Genomic DNA, 17,174 nt, shown 5'->3' on the forward strand with positions numbered 1-17,174 from the left:
CCCAACAAACTTGTTTTTAACAACGTTCAAAGCAAAGGCTGAACCCAAGAATGCAAACCAAACAGTTCAATCTACAATATGAATTCAGTTTTCTTCTTTACTCAATATCAGTTAAATGTCTGTCAAAATGTTGCATTGAAGCCATATGTATCATATTTTTGTATGTTCACTGGTGATTTGAATGTGCAAATTAAAGACAGACCAAAAAGTGTTTCTAGAAATTTATTTGTGATAAAGTACGTATAAATATAAAAGATACATATATGTTCACTTCTGTACAACAGAGCTACAAGTACTGTGATTGTTCAACATATTTTACCTCAAACCTATTGTGTGCAAACAGTTCATTCTGTGATGAATGCAGCGATGAAGGACAGCTCTAATTTCTCTCCCTGTTAGAAGCTTGTAGACAGGACTCCTTTCCTGCCAGGGAGCTCTCTGGTTACAGTCATTCACTTCAACCTCAGCACCCATCATTCAATCAGCCCAGGTACATTTAACGCCTCTTGTCACAGCTCAGGTTCCATTCATTGAAATAATGAACATTTAGTGAAGTGAAGAGAAAATCCATACATGTTAAAAGTAAATAAGAAAACAAGCACTACAGTGAAATGTTTGCATCCATCTGTGATAACTGTATCAAAATCATTTAATTTGTAGATTTTTGCTATAATCCGCAGGGTACCAAACAGCCTTGGTAACGTCTACAAATTATACAGTGCCCCCATGTGGCCTCAATGTGTACAACACCTAGTTTATGTCCTAATGACCTTACAGAAGACCCGTCAGAGCCACGCTTAAGGAGAAGCTAAATTTATAACATTTTAGCTGCTTACATAATATAATTTCTGCTGTCCTGGGTGTGATGCTGTTAGCACCTCAAATAAAAAGATTTATTCTGATAATACTATTTTTTTTCAACACACACACAAGTAACTGTAATCTGCATTAATGAATGCCAGTACTCATGTCAATGGAAATCTGGCAGAGAACAGCGATAGAAGTTATCATGACAAGACCATGCGACAAATGTCGCTATGACAACACACAAACAAATAAAATCACTCCACACCATCGTAGACACTCATCTCACAGTAATCTCCTGGAGAAAAAGCTGGCAAAAATAAGAGAGGAAGTGAGACAGAGAGGCGCTGGGTAATGTAAGGCACAGACGTGGTGCAAAGGGTGTCCGTGTTTAGAGACACAGGATGACGGGTCAAGAGGGAAAGGTCACTGGTGGTGGTGTGTGCGGTCATCGGGTCGTTTGATATGAATCCTACGAACTCGCTCGATTCGCTCTCGTTCATCATCCTCGTCCAGGTGATGGGATCGTCCTGCTGCGCCCCCTGTGGCCTCCAGTAGGGCGTTGTCAGGCCCCCTCCCATCATGGGACTCGTACAGCAAAATGTTAAGGGTCTCCTCATAAATTCGAGCCTCAGGGAACTCCACCTACAAGAGAAGAGTTGCATCAGAGATATTTAGGTAACCTATTGTTGCTTGATTATTGTGAAAGAAGAAAAAAAAAATCTCCAGTTACTTATAAAATATTCTCACCTTTGTCTGTTTCTTCTCTGTGGCATAAACGATGGAGGTGCAGCACACTTCAGCAATCTTACGCCCCTGGCCATAAAACGACCAACAGCAGATCTCATCCCCAATAACATCCTTAATGAAGAGTACCCGACCATTGAACCGCAAGGACAGCTTGTCAAACAGCTCGATATTTTTCAGCATGTTGTCATCAGAGTTGCTGGAAAAATATAAATAAATAAATAAAAACGGTACATGTCCATTTATCAAGAATCAGATATGTTAACTAGAAAACCAATCGTTTTAGACTTACCTTGTATATGAATATTTGTTGTTGCTCCTGTTATACAGCAGTTTGACAGTAGGCTGTGTGGGAGAAAAAATATTGTATTTGGAAACATTTCAACTATTGACCAAATTTCTTTATAGCAAACACAAAATTCTGCAAAATACTGGAAGAAAGAAAGCACAACTGACCTTATTAGAGGTCGCAATAAGCTTTTGCTCCTCCTTAGAGGATGTCATCAGAGGCACTTTACACAGCGGTTCATAAGTTTCTTTGTTCTGGAGGCAAAAAGCACATTGTTTACGTCTAAAAAGATCAACCGGAGAAACTACAACAGGAAGTAAGTAATGACTGTGTGAACAGAGGAGAGGAGATGTGGACAGGGCTTGATTATTAAGACCCATGATCCTGCCAAAAGTAAGTGGCTTTTCACAGAGCCACTCCCATGGGCCGCCTGGGTTGGTTGAATTTGATCTGAATTGTAGTCTTCTCAAATGGCATCTGCATACCTGCCCATACTCCTACTTAGAGCCGTAGTCTCCCTACTTATAACCCTCTCTGTTGCTGTACTCCTTTTGCTTTTGCTAATTTCTTCCTATTATCTTCCTACATTCTCTCCCTCGGCATTTGCTTGATTTAGTCTCTCTCGCTAAAAGTATTAACAATAAAAAAAAACAATGGCCCTGCGTGGTAATGTTACCTGCAAGGCAGCGGTGCATTCATCAGCAAGGCCTTGGACAAGGTAATACTTGGCCTCAGCCAGCAGCTCCTCAGTTTCCCGCCTACTGTCAGGGAGCGGCACAGCTCCATCTCTAAGGTAGTTGAGGATCGTTCCAAAATGTTTTCCACAGCGATCAATCAAGATCCAACCTGTTCATTTGAAATTGTTAACAATATTACAAATGCATAAACCCCTCATACTATTTAATACTGTCGCAGAAAAGCTCACCTTCACTGTCTGTGAGGACTTCCATCCTGCCACTGAACATGGCTTTTAGCATTGTGTCCTGTTTGGTTAGTGTTTGCATTGTAGTGTAGTACAGTGCTCCGCCAACGTTTAACTTGACATATTTAGAGCTGGGGCTGGAGCCCTTGAAGGATGTAGTCCTGGTTGTAGCTGCTGGCACTGCCGAGCTCACCACACTCTCTCCTGACATCTCTTCCTGGGACAACACAGGTTGAAACAAAACAGTGATATCAGGACTGGTATAATGAAGACATACAAACATAGTTTAGAGTGAAAGAGGTTACACGGTTAACAATAAAGAAATCATTATTTTTGTAAATTACCCTCAAAAACCTGTCAATAATAGAAAAGGTCAGACACAACACAGCAGGCCGTCACTATGCAGTTCAACTTTAAAGGGATACTTCACCCATTTACATGAAGCTTTGTATCATTAGAAACATGGTAGTAGTGTTGAATGGTCATGAATCCAACCCTCATTTTGCCCTGAGACGAGAAAAATGTGTTTTTCTTTGCCTGGAAGTTTTCTTCATGTGATGCAATATGACACTTTTTTGCAAAATGAGGATTGGATTCACGACCATTCAACACTACTACCATGTTTCTAATGATACACAGCTTCATGTAAATGGGTGAAGTATCCCTTTAATGAATTGTTAGTGTTGATAAATGATTTGTAGGAAGCATAAAAAACCAAAGACTTATCACCATCATTATCATTAAACTGCACATGAACAAACATCAGAAGCCTCAGTATTATTATTATTATTATTTGCTTCTGTCTAAATCCAGAGCTGTCACATGTAGTCGTCTCATTGTAGTTAAAGGCTGTATACAAACGGGTTTACATTATTACACACTAGTATAATTAGCTTAAACACAAAGAATTTCATTATTCATGTCAATATGTGTTTATGAGATATTTCTACATACAAGAGGTTTCTTTTTTGATAACTACAGTTTATCTCTCCATAAAAAAACAACAAAAAAACATGTGGAAACTGCTTTTAAATTCTTTTACTCAAGTGTAACGGAGTTCATAACTTTTATCCCCTTGTTATGGATTATAAAACACTGAGCCTTCAATCCTGTAAGTAGTACTTTTATTTCAGATTAGCTCGTCTAACGAACTAGCTCACTATTTAGCATTTACCAAAGTAATCTTTATTGTAACAAATCTAGCAGAATACAAACTAAATATTTAACTAAAAATAAACATCGTTACTCTTCATTTGTAGACTGTTTATTACTGGCCTTTAATAAAACGTAAATATATTTACCATAGAACCCGCAGCAGACTTGTGAATTGTGGCTAGCTAACGCCAATAAGCTAACACCCACTTCCTTCCGGTCCAACGTTGCGCATTTATAAAATTACGTCATCGTTCCAGGACTCAATTTAAAGGGACAGTGCATCTTCTATTCTTTATCATTAAAATATGTTGACGTTGCAGATAATGAGACAAAAGCAACAACACAACGTTTAACCTAACTCCTCTCCAAGTCTGGAAAACTTTTAGTTTATATATTCAGGAACATAGCTTTAATTACATTGGCTTTAGCCTGCGCATTTCCGCTTTTGATGGAGTAACAGTAAAAACGGTCCCCCACCACCCACCTAATACACTGGGCGAAGGTTTTATCCACCATCAGAAATAAAGTTGCTGTTGCCTCTATGCGAACGGAGATAGTTTGGGCATAGCACACCCCTTCTATTGTAACAAATGTTAATAGGGAATTACACAGACAAACTACCCGGAAACATTTAATGCGACACTGGGGATTAATGGCTGCAGTCAATGTACGGATCTCTTCTCATTGTTTACATTTAGAAACGGTATGTTCCCTGTCTTATTGAAGCTGTCATTGAGCACATCCAGAACACACGCTGTTTAAGGATCGCAAACAGCGCCTACTTAACGTGAATAACATCTCACACGGGCAGTTTCACACCGATAGTCGAAGGACCAGGACTAGCCCTGTGTGCTAACTCGACCAGCTCCGTCTTCACTGCCCGCTGCCCTAAAGATGGCAAGTTAGTCATTTTCTTACGCCTGGCTTTCCTCCTGTTTGGACCTGAAGGACAGCCAAATGATTGGGGAGGTATAGCGCTAGGTGAGCCTACAGGCCAGGGAGAAGTTGTGTTTGAGTAATATCGCAGGTAAGTTCAATGTGTTAGAGCAAAACAATGTGACGTTGTTTGATTGTTAGGATGCAGTACGCTAGAATCGTAGTTTACAGTGCTGAAAAAGCAGAGATCAGTATTATGGCACGGTCAAATGTGTACAATCTTTTTTCCAGGGTGCATAATGTTCAGTGTACCTCAAATATCCAAGTCCGAGTTCCTGGACAAAGCCAGGCAGGCCAGGGAGGAAAGGAAAGGACAAAAAGAGAAGGAGAGAGCAGCAATTACCATCCAAGCCCTGGTCAGAAGATTTCTCTGTCGCTGCAGACTACAGAAGCAACTACGGTACTTTACATTTTTAAACAATTCCATTGATATGTAGATGATGACACAGTGAGTCAAAAAAAATAAACATTTGCTTGAAATAGACTCACTTACTTGCCAACAGTATTGATGTTTAAATCTCCTTTTTCTGTCTGACCAGGAATGATGTTGATGAATTTTTTCAAGCTTCTGAAGCTGGGACAACAAAAAGAAATGCACTGTCAATATTCAAAATAGCTCGGAAATTACTTTTCATTTATCGTCCAGAAGATAAGGTGGTAAGTTGTGCTGTTTAGACTGTTGTGTGTATTTATAAGAACGATAAACATCTCCTCGCCATTCATGCTTACTTTTTGGAGATGTTGTAAATATACCAATAGTGGTTTTTATACTCGTCTTTGGCTGGGTCATTCGAATGATTATAATTTTGTCCATCTCACAGAGGTTTGAAAAGCTCTGCCGTGCTATCCTTGCCAGCATGGAGGCTGAAAATGAACCTAAAGTCAGTGAGCTCAAGTTTACACCCTTCATGTGAAAATACTTTTTTAAAAGTTAGCTTTGTCTCAGTGGCTGTTCTCAAATTTGGCCCTCAGGTCTGGTATGTTTCCTTGGCTTTATCCAAAGACCTCACCATTCCCTGGCTCAAACAGATTAAAGATGTGCTTTGGACTTGCTGTCAACGAATTAAAAGTCTGAAGGTTAGTCTCGATTGGATTCTTTTAGCTTCATGTAAACGTTATTTTACAACTTTGTACACATGACTGTCGGTTTTGTGATTTGCAGCCTGACATACTTCAGGACAATAAACTGGTTACGCTGTACCTCACCATGCTGGTGACCTTCACTGATACCTCCACCTGGCGGATAGTTAGAGGAAAGGGTAAGTCCCAGAGAGGCTGAAGTTCTGTTTTATAAACACAGCTGCTGTTATTGCAGGACACGCTGTCTGCAAAGTATAACATGAAAATGTCCCCTCATTATTTCAGGAGAAGCTCTAAGACCTGCCTTGACGAGGATTTGTGAAAATATTATGGGTCATCTCAATCAAAAGGGATTCTATTCAACACTGCAGGTGCAGTATTACAGCTTGCTTTGCTTTTCAGTTTTATCACACCATTTGATTAACTAGTGAAATGATTTTCTTTATGTAATGTGATCAAATCTGATTAGACATCTTTTAACTTTTCATATTAAGATTTTGCTGACCAATGGATTGGCTCGTTGTAAACCGTCTCTCTCTAAAGGAACTCTTACAGCTATATTTACCTTGTCGTTACGGTGAGTTCAAGCTGATAGATTTTTGATCATTAAAAAAATGTTTGTACACGAAGAAGGGTCTTTGTGTTCCTTTTGTTTAATGTTAAGATTCTCTTTTTACCAAAGTCTCATTTGTTTGCAGGCCGGTCCTGGCTGCTCACTTTTCCGATAACCTGCTTAGATCATTCCTCATTCACATCATGTCAGTTCCAGCCGTCATAACCCACCTCAACATGCTCACACCAGAGGTAAAACCCCAGTTCAGATCATGTCTTCCTTGCATGGCGGTTCTGTATTATTCAGGGTGTATTTAAACTTCTGCTGTGTCGCGACAGTGTATGGCGTCCATTCAGACACATGACCTGTTGCGGAAGTTCATTCTGTTTCTCAGCCGGGAAGAACAGTGTTTGGACATCTGTGTGTGCCTCGAGGGGAGTCACACACTTTGCCTTCTTGGTAAAAAATTTTCGATAAATATGAGCTTTTATATTGCATATTGTGGTGCACATGAAAGGAAATCACAATGTGTCCTGCCGATTGTTTATTTCACAAATGAACTTTTCCGATGTCTTACAGGAAACTTAATTCACCTGGGCTACTTTAATGAGAAAGTTCTGGAAGAGGAGGCCAACTACTTTGTGAAGGACCTTACCGACATGCTGTCTTACTGCCAGAGATACGTGTCCCAGAAGAAGTCAAACCTCACCCACTGGCACCCTGTCCTGGGCTGGTTCTCCCAAACTGTAGACTACGGGTCAGTGATTCAATTTATATTTGCTTGAATCAAATCAGAAGAAAAAAAGAAAGAAAGGGAGGACAAAATCTATACACAAAAAGTGATTTATGGCCATTTGGATTTCTTGACAAAGAATAGATTTACCTATGTCTTAAAGTAGGTTCTCACTTTTCACATGTTAAAATAGCATGATATCATATATGTATACTGAACTTTGGCCCTTCTCTTCCTCCTCTACCTCTCGTTCCTAGTCTGAATGAATCAATGCCGCTGGTCACCAAACAGCTGCAGTACCTGTGGGGTGTTTCTGTCATTCGGACGCTTTTCAGTGATGTCCTCTCAAAAAAGCTGGAGAGTCAGGAGCCCACTCCCCCGCCGCCGCAACCTAGTACATCGCAAAACAATCTACCAGTCAAAAGTGAGTTAGGAACCCAAACCTATTGTAAGGTTCAAAATAAGGTCTATCTGTTGAGTTCCCTACATCATGGTTTGTTGTTTCTGTGTTCATGCAGACCTCTTTAAGCGAGCGTTTCAGAAGTCGGCTTCTGTACGGAACATTCTGAAGCCAGTTGGAGGGAAGCGAGTCGACTCTGCTGAAGTTCAGAAGGTTTGCAGTATCTGTGTGCTCTATCAGACGGCTCTGTCCACACTCACGCAAATACGACTCCAGATTCTCACAGGTCAGTCGGAGTTGTGTTGTACTGTGTTGTAAATGCTCTCGAGTCCATCCTTGAATTGGATACTGTACGTTCTGTTTTTTTCTGCAGGTCTGACACACCTTGATGACCTCTTACCCAAACTGTGGGCCTTCATCTGTGAGCTGGGCCCTCAGGGGGGGCTTAAACTCTTCATGGAGTGTCTAAACAACGACACTGAAGAGTCCAAGCAGCTCCTGGCCATGCTCATGCTTTTCTGTGACTGCTCGCGCCACCTCATCACGTAAATCCCCTCAAATGAAGTCTGAAGTGCACAAGCTGCCCAGTAACAGGGGCTGACATTTAACAACTCCCCTTTGATGTGTCGCAGGATTCTGGATGACATTGAAGTCTACGAGGAACAAACATCTTTCAAGATAGAGGAACTCCTCACCATCTCGTCATTTCTGAACACATTTGTCTACAAGATGGTCTGGGATGGCATCTTAGGTGAGTGACTGACCTTACTCATTCTTGAACCTATGATGTCGACTGATTTAAAAAGGACCATTTTCAATGGGAAATCTGTTTAATGTCTTGTGTTTTATAAAAGAAAACGCGAAGGGAGAGAAGCTGGAGTTGTTCCACAGTGTTCATGGCTGGTTGATGGTGCTTTATGAGCGGGACTGCAGGCGACGATTCACCCCTGATGAGCACTGGCTGCGGAAGTAATCACAAACACCAAACAGCTCTTCACGTTTTAGATTTCTGAAAAGCTGCTCATGATTATCGTTTTTGTCATCTTTCTTTTAAGCAAGCCATTATTCCCGGAACAGTAGCCTGTTCTGTGAAAACATTTAAAAGCTCATCTCTATGTCTTTGTGGTGTTGCGTTCAGGGACCTAAAGCCCAGCCTGTTGTTCCAAGAGCTGGAAAAAGGCAAGAAGAGAGCCCAGCTGTTACTGCAGTACATACCACATGTGATTCCACACAAAAACGTGAGTAACCAGAATCCTTTCCATTAAACACTGAGTGTTAGTTTCATTTTCAATTCATCATTACTCTCCTCTCTTCTCATCTTAGAGGGTGCTGCTGTTTCGGAACATCGTCACAAAGGAAAAAGAAAGTTTAGGATTGGTCGAAACGAGTTCCGCTTCCCCGCATGTCACACATATTACCATCCGACGCTCACGGATGTTAGAGGTAAGGACAACAGATCAGATAGAGAGTCTTGAAGTATGATGTACTAGTTGTTTCCTAATTCTCTTTTTTCCCCCCTTCCTATCTTAGGATGGATATGACCAGCTGCGTCGATTACCAGTGAACTCTATAAAAGGCGTGATTCGGGTGAAGTTTGTCAACGATCTTGGCGTAGACGAGGCAGGTATCGATCAGGATGGTGTGTTCAAAGAGTTTTTGGAGGAAATCATAAAAAAAGTGTTCAATCCTGCTCTCAACCTGTTCAAGGTAAGCTGAGGAAGAAAAAAAAAACATTATTAAAAGCCATCACCCCTCTGCTGCTGACATTGAGTTTACTTTTTTGTGTGATGTTCGTTTCTCTAGACTACAAGTGGAAATGAGAGGCTGTATCCTTCACCTACCTCATACATCCATGAAAACCATTTGCAGCTGTTTGAGTTTGTGGGGAAGATGCTTGGGAAAGCTGTATACGAGGTATCCATGGGATTATTTTCTTTTCTCTCTCTCTCTCTCTCTCTCACTCTCTCTCTCTCTCTCTCTCTCTGAGCAGAGTGTTTGAGGTGATCTTGAGTGAATGTGTAACTGTTATTCCTCTATATTCAGGGCATTGTTGTGGACGTCCCTTTCGCCTCCTTCTTTCTCAGTCAAGTCTTGGGTCACCATCACAGCACGTTCTACAGCTCCATCGACGAGCTGCCCTCACTGGACTCTGAGTTTTACAAGAACCTCACTTCCATCAAGGTCAGGGAGAAAACCCACTGTGGCATTTCTTTCATTTATCTGTCATAGTTTCAACTTTAGCTCACATCTTTGGTTTTGCTTGCTTTTTTTGGGGGGGGTTTTTCAGCGCTATGACGGAGATGTCGGGGATCTGGGACTGACCTTATCCTATGATGAGGATGTTATGGGGCAGGTAAGACTGAAGAAAGATGGTAATAAAAGTTGATAAAGTATGATATTCTTAAGTAAACAGCTTTTTGTATCTTTTCTAGCTTGTCTGTCACGAGTTGATACCTGGAGGGAAAACTATGCCAGTGACCAACGAAAACAAGTAGGTTAATCCATATCCGATTACAAAAAGGAAAAAAAAAAAAAAGGATACAAACCAAGTTTCAGTCTGACCCGTTTTCCTTTTGCTGATTGTCATGTACTAAATAAATTCCCTGTGTGACCTCATCGTGTCCTACAGGATCAGTTACATCCACCTCATGGCTCACTTCCGGATGCACACGCAGATTAAGGAGCAAACGGCGGCATTCATTCGGGGCTTCCGCAGCATCATAAACCCAGAGTGGCTGCACATGTTTTCCACACCTGAGGTTCAGCGCCTCGTCTCTGGAGACAACGCTGAGATAGATCTGGATGACCTCAAGTATGTTTTCAGTCATCTTAACTGTCCCTATACCAGTCATGGTTTTATTAGCATGTGTCCCAAAATAGCGTCATGACGATGTTCATTGTGTCCCATCCTATCTTCCTCCCTCATTATAAATCAGAAAACACACGGTGTATTATGGAGGATTTCACAGCAGCCATCGTGTCATCATCTGGCTGTGGGACATTCTGTCCAGTGACTTTACCGCAGAAGAGAGAGCGATGTTCCTTAAAGTAAGTCGTTGTTATTTTGTGGTTGTCATAGAATATTTTTTTCTTAATTTATAAGACAGTGTGGTTCAATAGTGTCTCATTTATCATCTTATTTGCTTTAAAGTTTGTTACCAGCTGCTCCAGGCCTCCTCTTTTAGGCTTTGCCTACCTCAAACCACCATTCTCCATCCGATGTGTGGAGGTTTCAGATGATCAGGTGAGGATCCAAAGAAAAGAGAGCACCAGAGATTTTTCCTTATAGTCGTTTAAGTACTAATGAAGCACTTTCTGTGTTTAGGACACTGGAGACACACTCGGCAGTGTCCTCAGGGGCTTCTTCACCATCCGCAAGAAGGAGCCCGGTGGTCGACTCCCCACTTCATCAACATGCTTCAACCTGCTCAAGCTGCCCAACTACAGCAAGAAGAGCATCTTGCGGGACAAGCTGCGCTACGCCATCAGTATGAACACAGGATTTGAGCTATCATAACTCTGTCGCATCAGGACAATCTTCACGGCAGGAGGACTTTGTTCAGCAGCCGGAATCATTCAAAATGCTCGTCTTACTAGAGCCTGTCGGTGAAAGGGGGCTTCACCAGAGCAAACAGGGAACCTTGAAGGATCTTAAGCCTCTCTAAACTGGATGAGCTCCACTCCCTCACATCAAAGGGGATGCTGTTTCTGCAGCACAATCCCATTTTTAGCATCTCCCTTTGCCACTCCCAAAACTCAATATGTTGTGTTTGTGTGTAACTTGATAGAACACAGACACACAGTGGCTAGATCTCTGTTTCTCAGGCTTAACAGAATCGCTCTCGGATCTATCAGTCCCACTTTAAGCGAACTGGAAAGCAATACAGATGCAATGCAAGCCATTAGACACGCGGTCGACTCACTCAAGTGAAACCAAGTGATGCTTTGATAATATACTTACAAGCTTGGACTCCATTATCGAGGCAAGTTTTAGCTGATATTGGATGAGTCTTAAAATGTTTTGCTGAACATAATGCATCTTTTATAAGTGGAAGACAAATCAATGTCTTGTGTTCAACCTCCATGAAGGCGGAGTGACTCATAACACTGATTCTTTGTTGATTGCATTACGTCCCATTTAGAAGGAAAATCAACCTGACCTCACTCCATTTGTCCCCATTAAAGACACTGCAGCCACCTGAGAGAGACATAGCTCCATCGGTTTTATGTTCTCAGCACATCCAAAACGAGTCTTAACATCTGATGCATTCGGGTGAGCAGCAAAATCTGTAGACACGAACAATCGGATCCTGCTGGTTTAAAAAAAGATGTCCTCGCTGTAGAGTGTAACTAAACTGGAAGTGTTTTGTCAGTATTTGTATCTGCCAAGTATAGCAGAGACGACTCCTCGTTCATCTGTGTTTTACCGCCACTCCAAAAAATGAAGAGTTCAGTGAATCATCAATGTTAGTCTTTGTATGTAATAATAGTAAAACTAATGATTTCTCACTACACCTTTGAATAACGCGGAGTGCCTCATATAATGACCCCCCCCCCCCCCCCCCCCCCCCCCCCCCCCCCCCCCCCCCCTTCATGTCTGACTCTAATTCAACTCTAACCAATAATGACATATTGGAAACAAGCCATATAAGATGGGAGTTTATGTACCTGGACTTATTCTGCTCCTACTCACATTACTGGTCTGGAAATTCAACCACTCTACTAACACTACAAATACTACAAACCAAGGAGGGTTTTACGATGCTCTCTGATCTCGGTGGACTTTTTAAGCCATGCGGAAAATAGAATCTGAGGTTTAAAAAAACCTCACAACATGATGTCATGGACTGGTTCATCAACCAAATGTGACTGTCTTCTTGATTTGGATTGAAATGTTGCACACCTGTCTGCTGTTTGGAAAAAGTGACATGTGGGAAAATGTTACCTTAAAAGCTGAAACACTCCTTTACACAGGGTTAAGTTCCAAATACAAAGAGACTATACATTCATTTAGCAGAAAGACAACTGCAGCTTTTAAAGAAAGGATTAAAAAATCTTTACCACATTCTTTATGCAAAAAAAACAACAACACACTTTTCAGTCATGAATGAGTATAAAGTAACACAAGCCCAGTTCCTTATTGCCATGTTTGTTGAAAATAATATAATAGCCACTAACTCTTGTAAAAACAACTGAAAATTAATTAAAAGGCAACCAGCACACAAACATGTATAAATAATATTGGTTGTTTTGAATTTACCTGCAGTATACTAATGAGATTAAAAACGTTTTTAATCTGGTAATTCATGTCAGGAGGATCTTGCTTTGGCTGAATTTACGCGACACGCTAAAGTGTGTTTTAGTGCGAAAGGGATGAAAGATACCTCACAAGCTTGTATGTTTTGTCTGATGAGGGCACTCATCTGTTTAAAAATGATGTCACGAGTAGGATTTAGAGGCTTTAAATGTACCAGTGGACTACTAATGATTCTGATTTTGGATTTCCACTCTTTTAGTACAATAAATCATTTAAAAATGGTCCTAGACATGTCCTTACCCTTCCTGTGAAAGTTGTAATCTCTTTATAAAATGTCTTTGAAATGGATAGATAGATAGATAGATAGATACTTTATTGATCCCGAGGGAAATTCAAGGTGACAGGGACGGAGCTACTGAATGTGCGGCTACTCGCGTTGGCGCACAGGTGAGAATTGAAGGTGAGAAATGCATGAGATCCTGTGGCTATTTTTGCCCCATTTGTTAGTCTACATCATGTAGGCCTACATTAGTATAATAACATTTAGCCTACTGTAATAGTTTATTTTATTTCTTCTTTCTTTTTTGAACAACCAACAACAATGCTTTCATTCTAGTTTCACCTGCAAACATACTGTGGAATGTCGGGTCAAACTCACACATTTTGTCTTTAGTCTATAACCTACATGGCGGTTAATGGCGGGACTGTGCACGTTTGCCTCATGTAGTCCGTTAAACCTGGTAACAGTGGAAGGGCTGTTGTTTTTATGCAACAAAATAATTTTCTATTGCAAAAAATGCAAGAAAATTAACCTATGTATAAAATTAACCTATGTATAAAATTAACTTACGTATAAAATTAAATAATAGTAAAAAATCGCCTCTCCTATTCTTTACATGATGCCTTTAGAGTGAATGGGTTGTTATCTATAAATGGGAGCTTTTCTTGGTTTCTTTAGTTCATGGGCAGAACCTGATTGGCTGATTGGGTGTTTGGATTTTCACAAGTCTCCCTGCCCTGCTGCGGGCTTTTTTCTTCTCCAGGCTACACAAACACTGTTTAGAAAGGCAAGCAGTGGATAATACTTAACTGGAATAAACATGAGCTGGAAAATAAGGGCATGCTATGGTTGTCAGAGAAATGGACGGTTAACATGCAGAAGGTATCACAACCATGATGATCTAGAGTTTGGATTCGGGATGTGTTTTTTATTTGATTGCCCTTTGATGTTAAAAAACTTGTGATGCTGCTGCTGTTTCAGGTCCAGGCTGGGGGAGCCGTGTTTTAAGACGTACCCTCTGGAGTGTGTGGATCTGCTGAAGCGAGCACGAGTCTCCTTTCAAGCTGGACGCACCCTAAAGCTATCCTTCAGACTGGCCCAGCTGGAGGCTTTGGTGCGGATGCTGAAAGATAATGAGGGTGATTTTGTGGATGCTCTTGGAAAGGACCTTCATAAGGTGAGAACGGGAAGCAGCCACCTACAATGTTTTTCTCGATAAAAACACAAGCTTTAACAGTGACATTCCAGAAAGTGATTTTATTGGCATTTATTATGTACTTTCTTGATCTTTTTTTATCAGCCTCGTTTTGAGACAATTTTATCAGAACTGATTCTCGTGAAAAATGAGGCACTTCATGCTATTAACAACCTTAAGAAGTGGATGCAACCACATCATGTGGAGAGAAACTTGGTGAGACTGTTTCATTAAACCTTACATTTGTTCACTAAAACATTTAAGTACATTTATCATTTATTTACATAACCCACTTGAGAACATGTTCCGTTGTGCAAGCACAAAGACATGTATTGTTCCAGTCCTGCCAAAGCTGATTAAACTAAGTTGCCTTGACCTATTTTTAATAATTCCGTTTGTTTTTTTTTTTTATTTAACCTGATCCCACTTTTCCTCTGTTTAATGTAACCTTATTTTGAGCTGGTCTTTCTAAAATAGTCCACCACGTTGGATGAGTGTCTGGTGGTCAGTGAGCCACTGGGGGTGGTTTTTATCAAGGGGGCCTGGTGTAACCCTGTCCAAATGTGTCTGGTACCACTGGTAGGGGCCATAGCAGCAGGTGATGAGACTCAAGACACTAACAAGTCTAATTCTCGTGCCTTTTAATTTCACAAAGGTTACTGATCATATGCAATGAATTTTGTTTAGGAAACTGTGCAATCATCAGCCCCTCTATGTGCACTGCAAAAACAGCAGAATGTCTTCACTGGCTCGCCCCTTTCTACCTGGACAATGTGAGTAATTACATAACAGGGATGATGAATCCAGTAAATTAAAAAATATATAACTACAGAAGACTTCCTTTCATCCAAGTTTCACTAAGAGTTACTCCTGTTTTGTTTTTTGTGTGCAAAAAATGTGCAATAAATGCTTGCTTTTTCATTGAACAATTTTAGCACAATGATTTATGAAAGACTTTTGTTAAATGACAGTGTTGGTCTGTGTGCTTTCAATGAGAGTCTCAAATCATCACTTTCAAGGGCAGGTGAGACTTGAAAGAGACTGTGTAATTTTGTATCACTTGAGTATGTAAAAATCCCCCACTTTTTTGTTTCCATGGCCAGCTTAAAACATGAAAATCATTTTATGAATTTGCTGTTTTCCCTCAAGGAATGCTTCCACGTGATACTTGCAGGCATTAATGACTTGCCAGAAGTTATGGAACTTAAATTTGACCATGTCTTCTTTACAGGTACACAGATATAACTAACCTGTACATACATTTTGACGGAACATTCAATATTTTGAAGTGGTTTCTGATTTCTGTTATTGCTTAGGAAACAGGGAGGAAGGAACCAAAATTGCTCAAGCTGCGGCTCGCTCACTAACGCCAGTCACCCTGGTTTTGTCTGGAAAGAACCCATGCTATGTAGACCAACACTGTGAGATTAAAACAGCCGCTCAGCGCATCGCTTGGGCACGTTTTCACAACGCTGGACAGAGCATGGTAGCTCCAGATTACATCCTGTGTCACAAGGATGTAAAAGCACAACTGGTTCAGGCCTTGAAGGGCTGCCTGCTTCATTTTTATGGTTCTGATCCGAGAGAGTCCTGTAGTTATGGCAGGATGGTCAATACAGAGATCTTCAACCGTGCCAGAGACCTGCTGTGGAGATCTGGCAAAGTGGCTATAGGAGGACAAGTGATCGAAGCGGAGAGGTATATTGGTAAGCGACCTGTGTGGGACTCTGTGATACAGTGTCGACTTTGTAATATTCTTTACATTAAATATTGTTTGAAATCATTTCATTTTCTGTCCAAGCGCCTACAGTTTTAACTGAGGTAGAAAATAATGATCCCATCATGCAACAAGATGTTTTTGGTCCAGTTCTTCCTGTCCTAGCTGTAAACAATATTGATGAGGCCATCGCCTTCATTAATAAGCAGGAGAAACCCCTCTGTGTTTATGCATACTCCAACAATCACAAGGTACCAGCAAGAGATAAGACACTTAGTATTGACTGCCTGCGCTGGGTGCATTTATTCACATTATGGCTTTCCTAACAATGCAGGTCATCTCAAGGCTAATAAGTGAAACCTCTAGTGGAAGCTTCTGCTCCAATGACAGCGTCCTGCAGAGTCTGATGGTGGCTCTGCCTTTCGGTGGAGTTGGTAAGTGGTTAGCCGTAAGGTGTCAATTGTACCAAAGAGTGTCTGAATAAACGTATAACTCTTAATAAATGTTGATAGGTGCAAGTGGAACAGGTGCCTACCATGGCCACCACAGCTTTGAGACCTTCTCTCACAGGAAATCATGCCTGCTGAGAGGCACAAGCTTCGAATGTGTTACACATGTGCGTTATCCACCCTATGAGGACCACAATCTGTCTCTGATGACATGGGCCAGCACCTTGTCCCAGAAGAGTCAGGGCTGGTGCCAGATCCTGTGACTGTGTGGGGGATGATAACAGAGCCATGATGGAGGAACGCTGGATGGGCCTTAAGAACTAATATGCAAATGTATCGATAATGTGTTTTTAAAATATATAAGAAAAACAATCTGACTAGGCTTCCCCACATTTTAAAGAGGTTAAGCAATCTCATTGAAAGTTCAATCTCTTGGTGGTTGTAAACCTACAAGATCAATTGTTGCTGTCCAAACTTAATTTACAGCACTTTGGTCCGAATGGCTGTTATAAAAGTGCCATATTAATAAAGTTGACTTGGCCACTTTCTCTGATGCTTTGCATGAGTGTAAAAAACCTTCCCTGAATGTAAGTGTTTGAAGGACTACCTACCCTACAAAGTTTAATAATTCTAAACTATATGTATTGGAAGAAGATT

General features: G+C 40.9%; 3 protein-coding genes across 5 annotated transcripts; 2 read left to right on the forward strand and 1 right to left on the reverse strand.

The window, feature by feature from the left end:
• Window positions 1–208: 208 nt before the first annotated feature.
• On the reverse strand, window positions 209–5,187 carry kctd10 (potassium channel tetramerization domain containing 10). 2 transcript variants are annotated; one of them, XM_079349725.1, is made up of 7 exons: window positions 5,106–5,187; window positions 2,766–2,979; window positions 2,517–2,686; window positions 2,008–2,094; window positions 1,844–1,896; window positions 1,555–1,750; window positions 209–1,449 (listed from the first exon to the last, which is right to left on the reverse strand). In XM_079349725.1, the coding sequence occupies exons 2-7, from the start codon at window positions 2,971–2,973 to the stop codon at window positions 1,231–1,233; spliced, it is 933 nt and encodes a 310-aa protein (XP_079205851.1). In that variant the 5' UTR covers window positions 2,974–2,979; window positions 5,106–5,187; the 3' UTR covers window positions 209–1,230. The 2 variants fall into 2 exon arrangements, with proteins under 2 accessions (XP_079205851.1, XP_079205850.1); XM_079349724.1 differs by lacking the exon at window positions 5,106–5,187 and adding an exon at window positions 4,064–4,159.
• ube3b (ubiquitin protein ligase E3B) lies at window positions 4,254–12,084 on the forward strand. Its single transcript, XM_079349703.1, has 27 exons — window positions 4,254–4,944; window positions 5,085–5,253; window positions 5,393–5,510; window positions 5,675–5,734; window positions 5,826–5,930; window positions 6,016–6,112; window positions 6,219–6,304; window positions 6,428–6,510; window positions 6,632–6,737; window positions 6,825–6,945; window positions 7,066–7,243; window positions 7,477–7,643; window positions 7,738–7,905; window positions 7,993–8,164; window positions 8,252–8,370; window positions 8,474–8,588; window positions 8,758–8,857; window positions 8,943–9,062; window positions 9,150–9,326; window positions 9,423–9,533; window positions 9,663–9,800; window positions 9,907–9,972; window positions 10,052–10,110; window positions 10,249–10,431; window positions 10,556–10,667; window positions 10,771–10,863; window positions 10,945–12,084. The coding sequence occupies exons 2-27, from the start codon at window positions 5,093–5,095 to the stop codon at window positions 11,134–11,136; spliced, it is 3,207 nt and encodes a 1,068-aa protein (XP_079205829.1). The 5' UTR covers window positions 4,254–4,944; window positions 5,085–5,092; the 3' UTR covers window positions 11,137–12,084.
• Window positions 12,085–12,205: 121 nt separating this feature from the next.
• aldh3b4 (aldehyde dehydrogenase 3 family, member B4) lies at window positions 12,206–17,167 on the forward strand. 2 transcript variants are annotated; one of them, XM_079357042.1, is made up of 11 exons: window positions 12,206–13,336; window positions 13,920–14,038; window positions 14,138–14,333; window positions 14,457–14,567; window positions 14,829–14,949; window positions 15,039–15,124; window positions 15,501–15,582; window positions 15,668–16,057; window positions 16,153–16,319; window positions 16,403–16,502; window positions 16,581–17,167. In XM_079357042.1, the coding sequence occupies exons 2-11, from the start codon at window positions 13,977–13,979 to the stop codon at window positions 16,778–16,780; spliced, it is 1,515 nt and encodes a 504-aa protein (XP_079213168.1). In that variant the 5' UTR covers window positions 12,206–13,336; window positions 13,920–13,976; the 3' UTR covers window positions 16,781–17,167. The 2 variants fall into 2 exon arrangements, with proteins under 2 accessions (XP_079213168.1, XP_079213169.1); XM_079357043.1 differs by having other exon boundaries at window positions 12,206–13,323.
• The last annotated feature ends 7 nt before the right edge of the window (window positions 17,168–17,174 follow it).

This window comes from Symphodus melops (assembly GCF_947650265.1).
Source record: "Symphodus melops genome assembly, chromosome: 1".
Taxonomy (NCBI): Eukaryota; Metazoa; Chordata; class Actinopteri; order Labriformes; family Labridae; genus Symphodus; species Symphodus melops.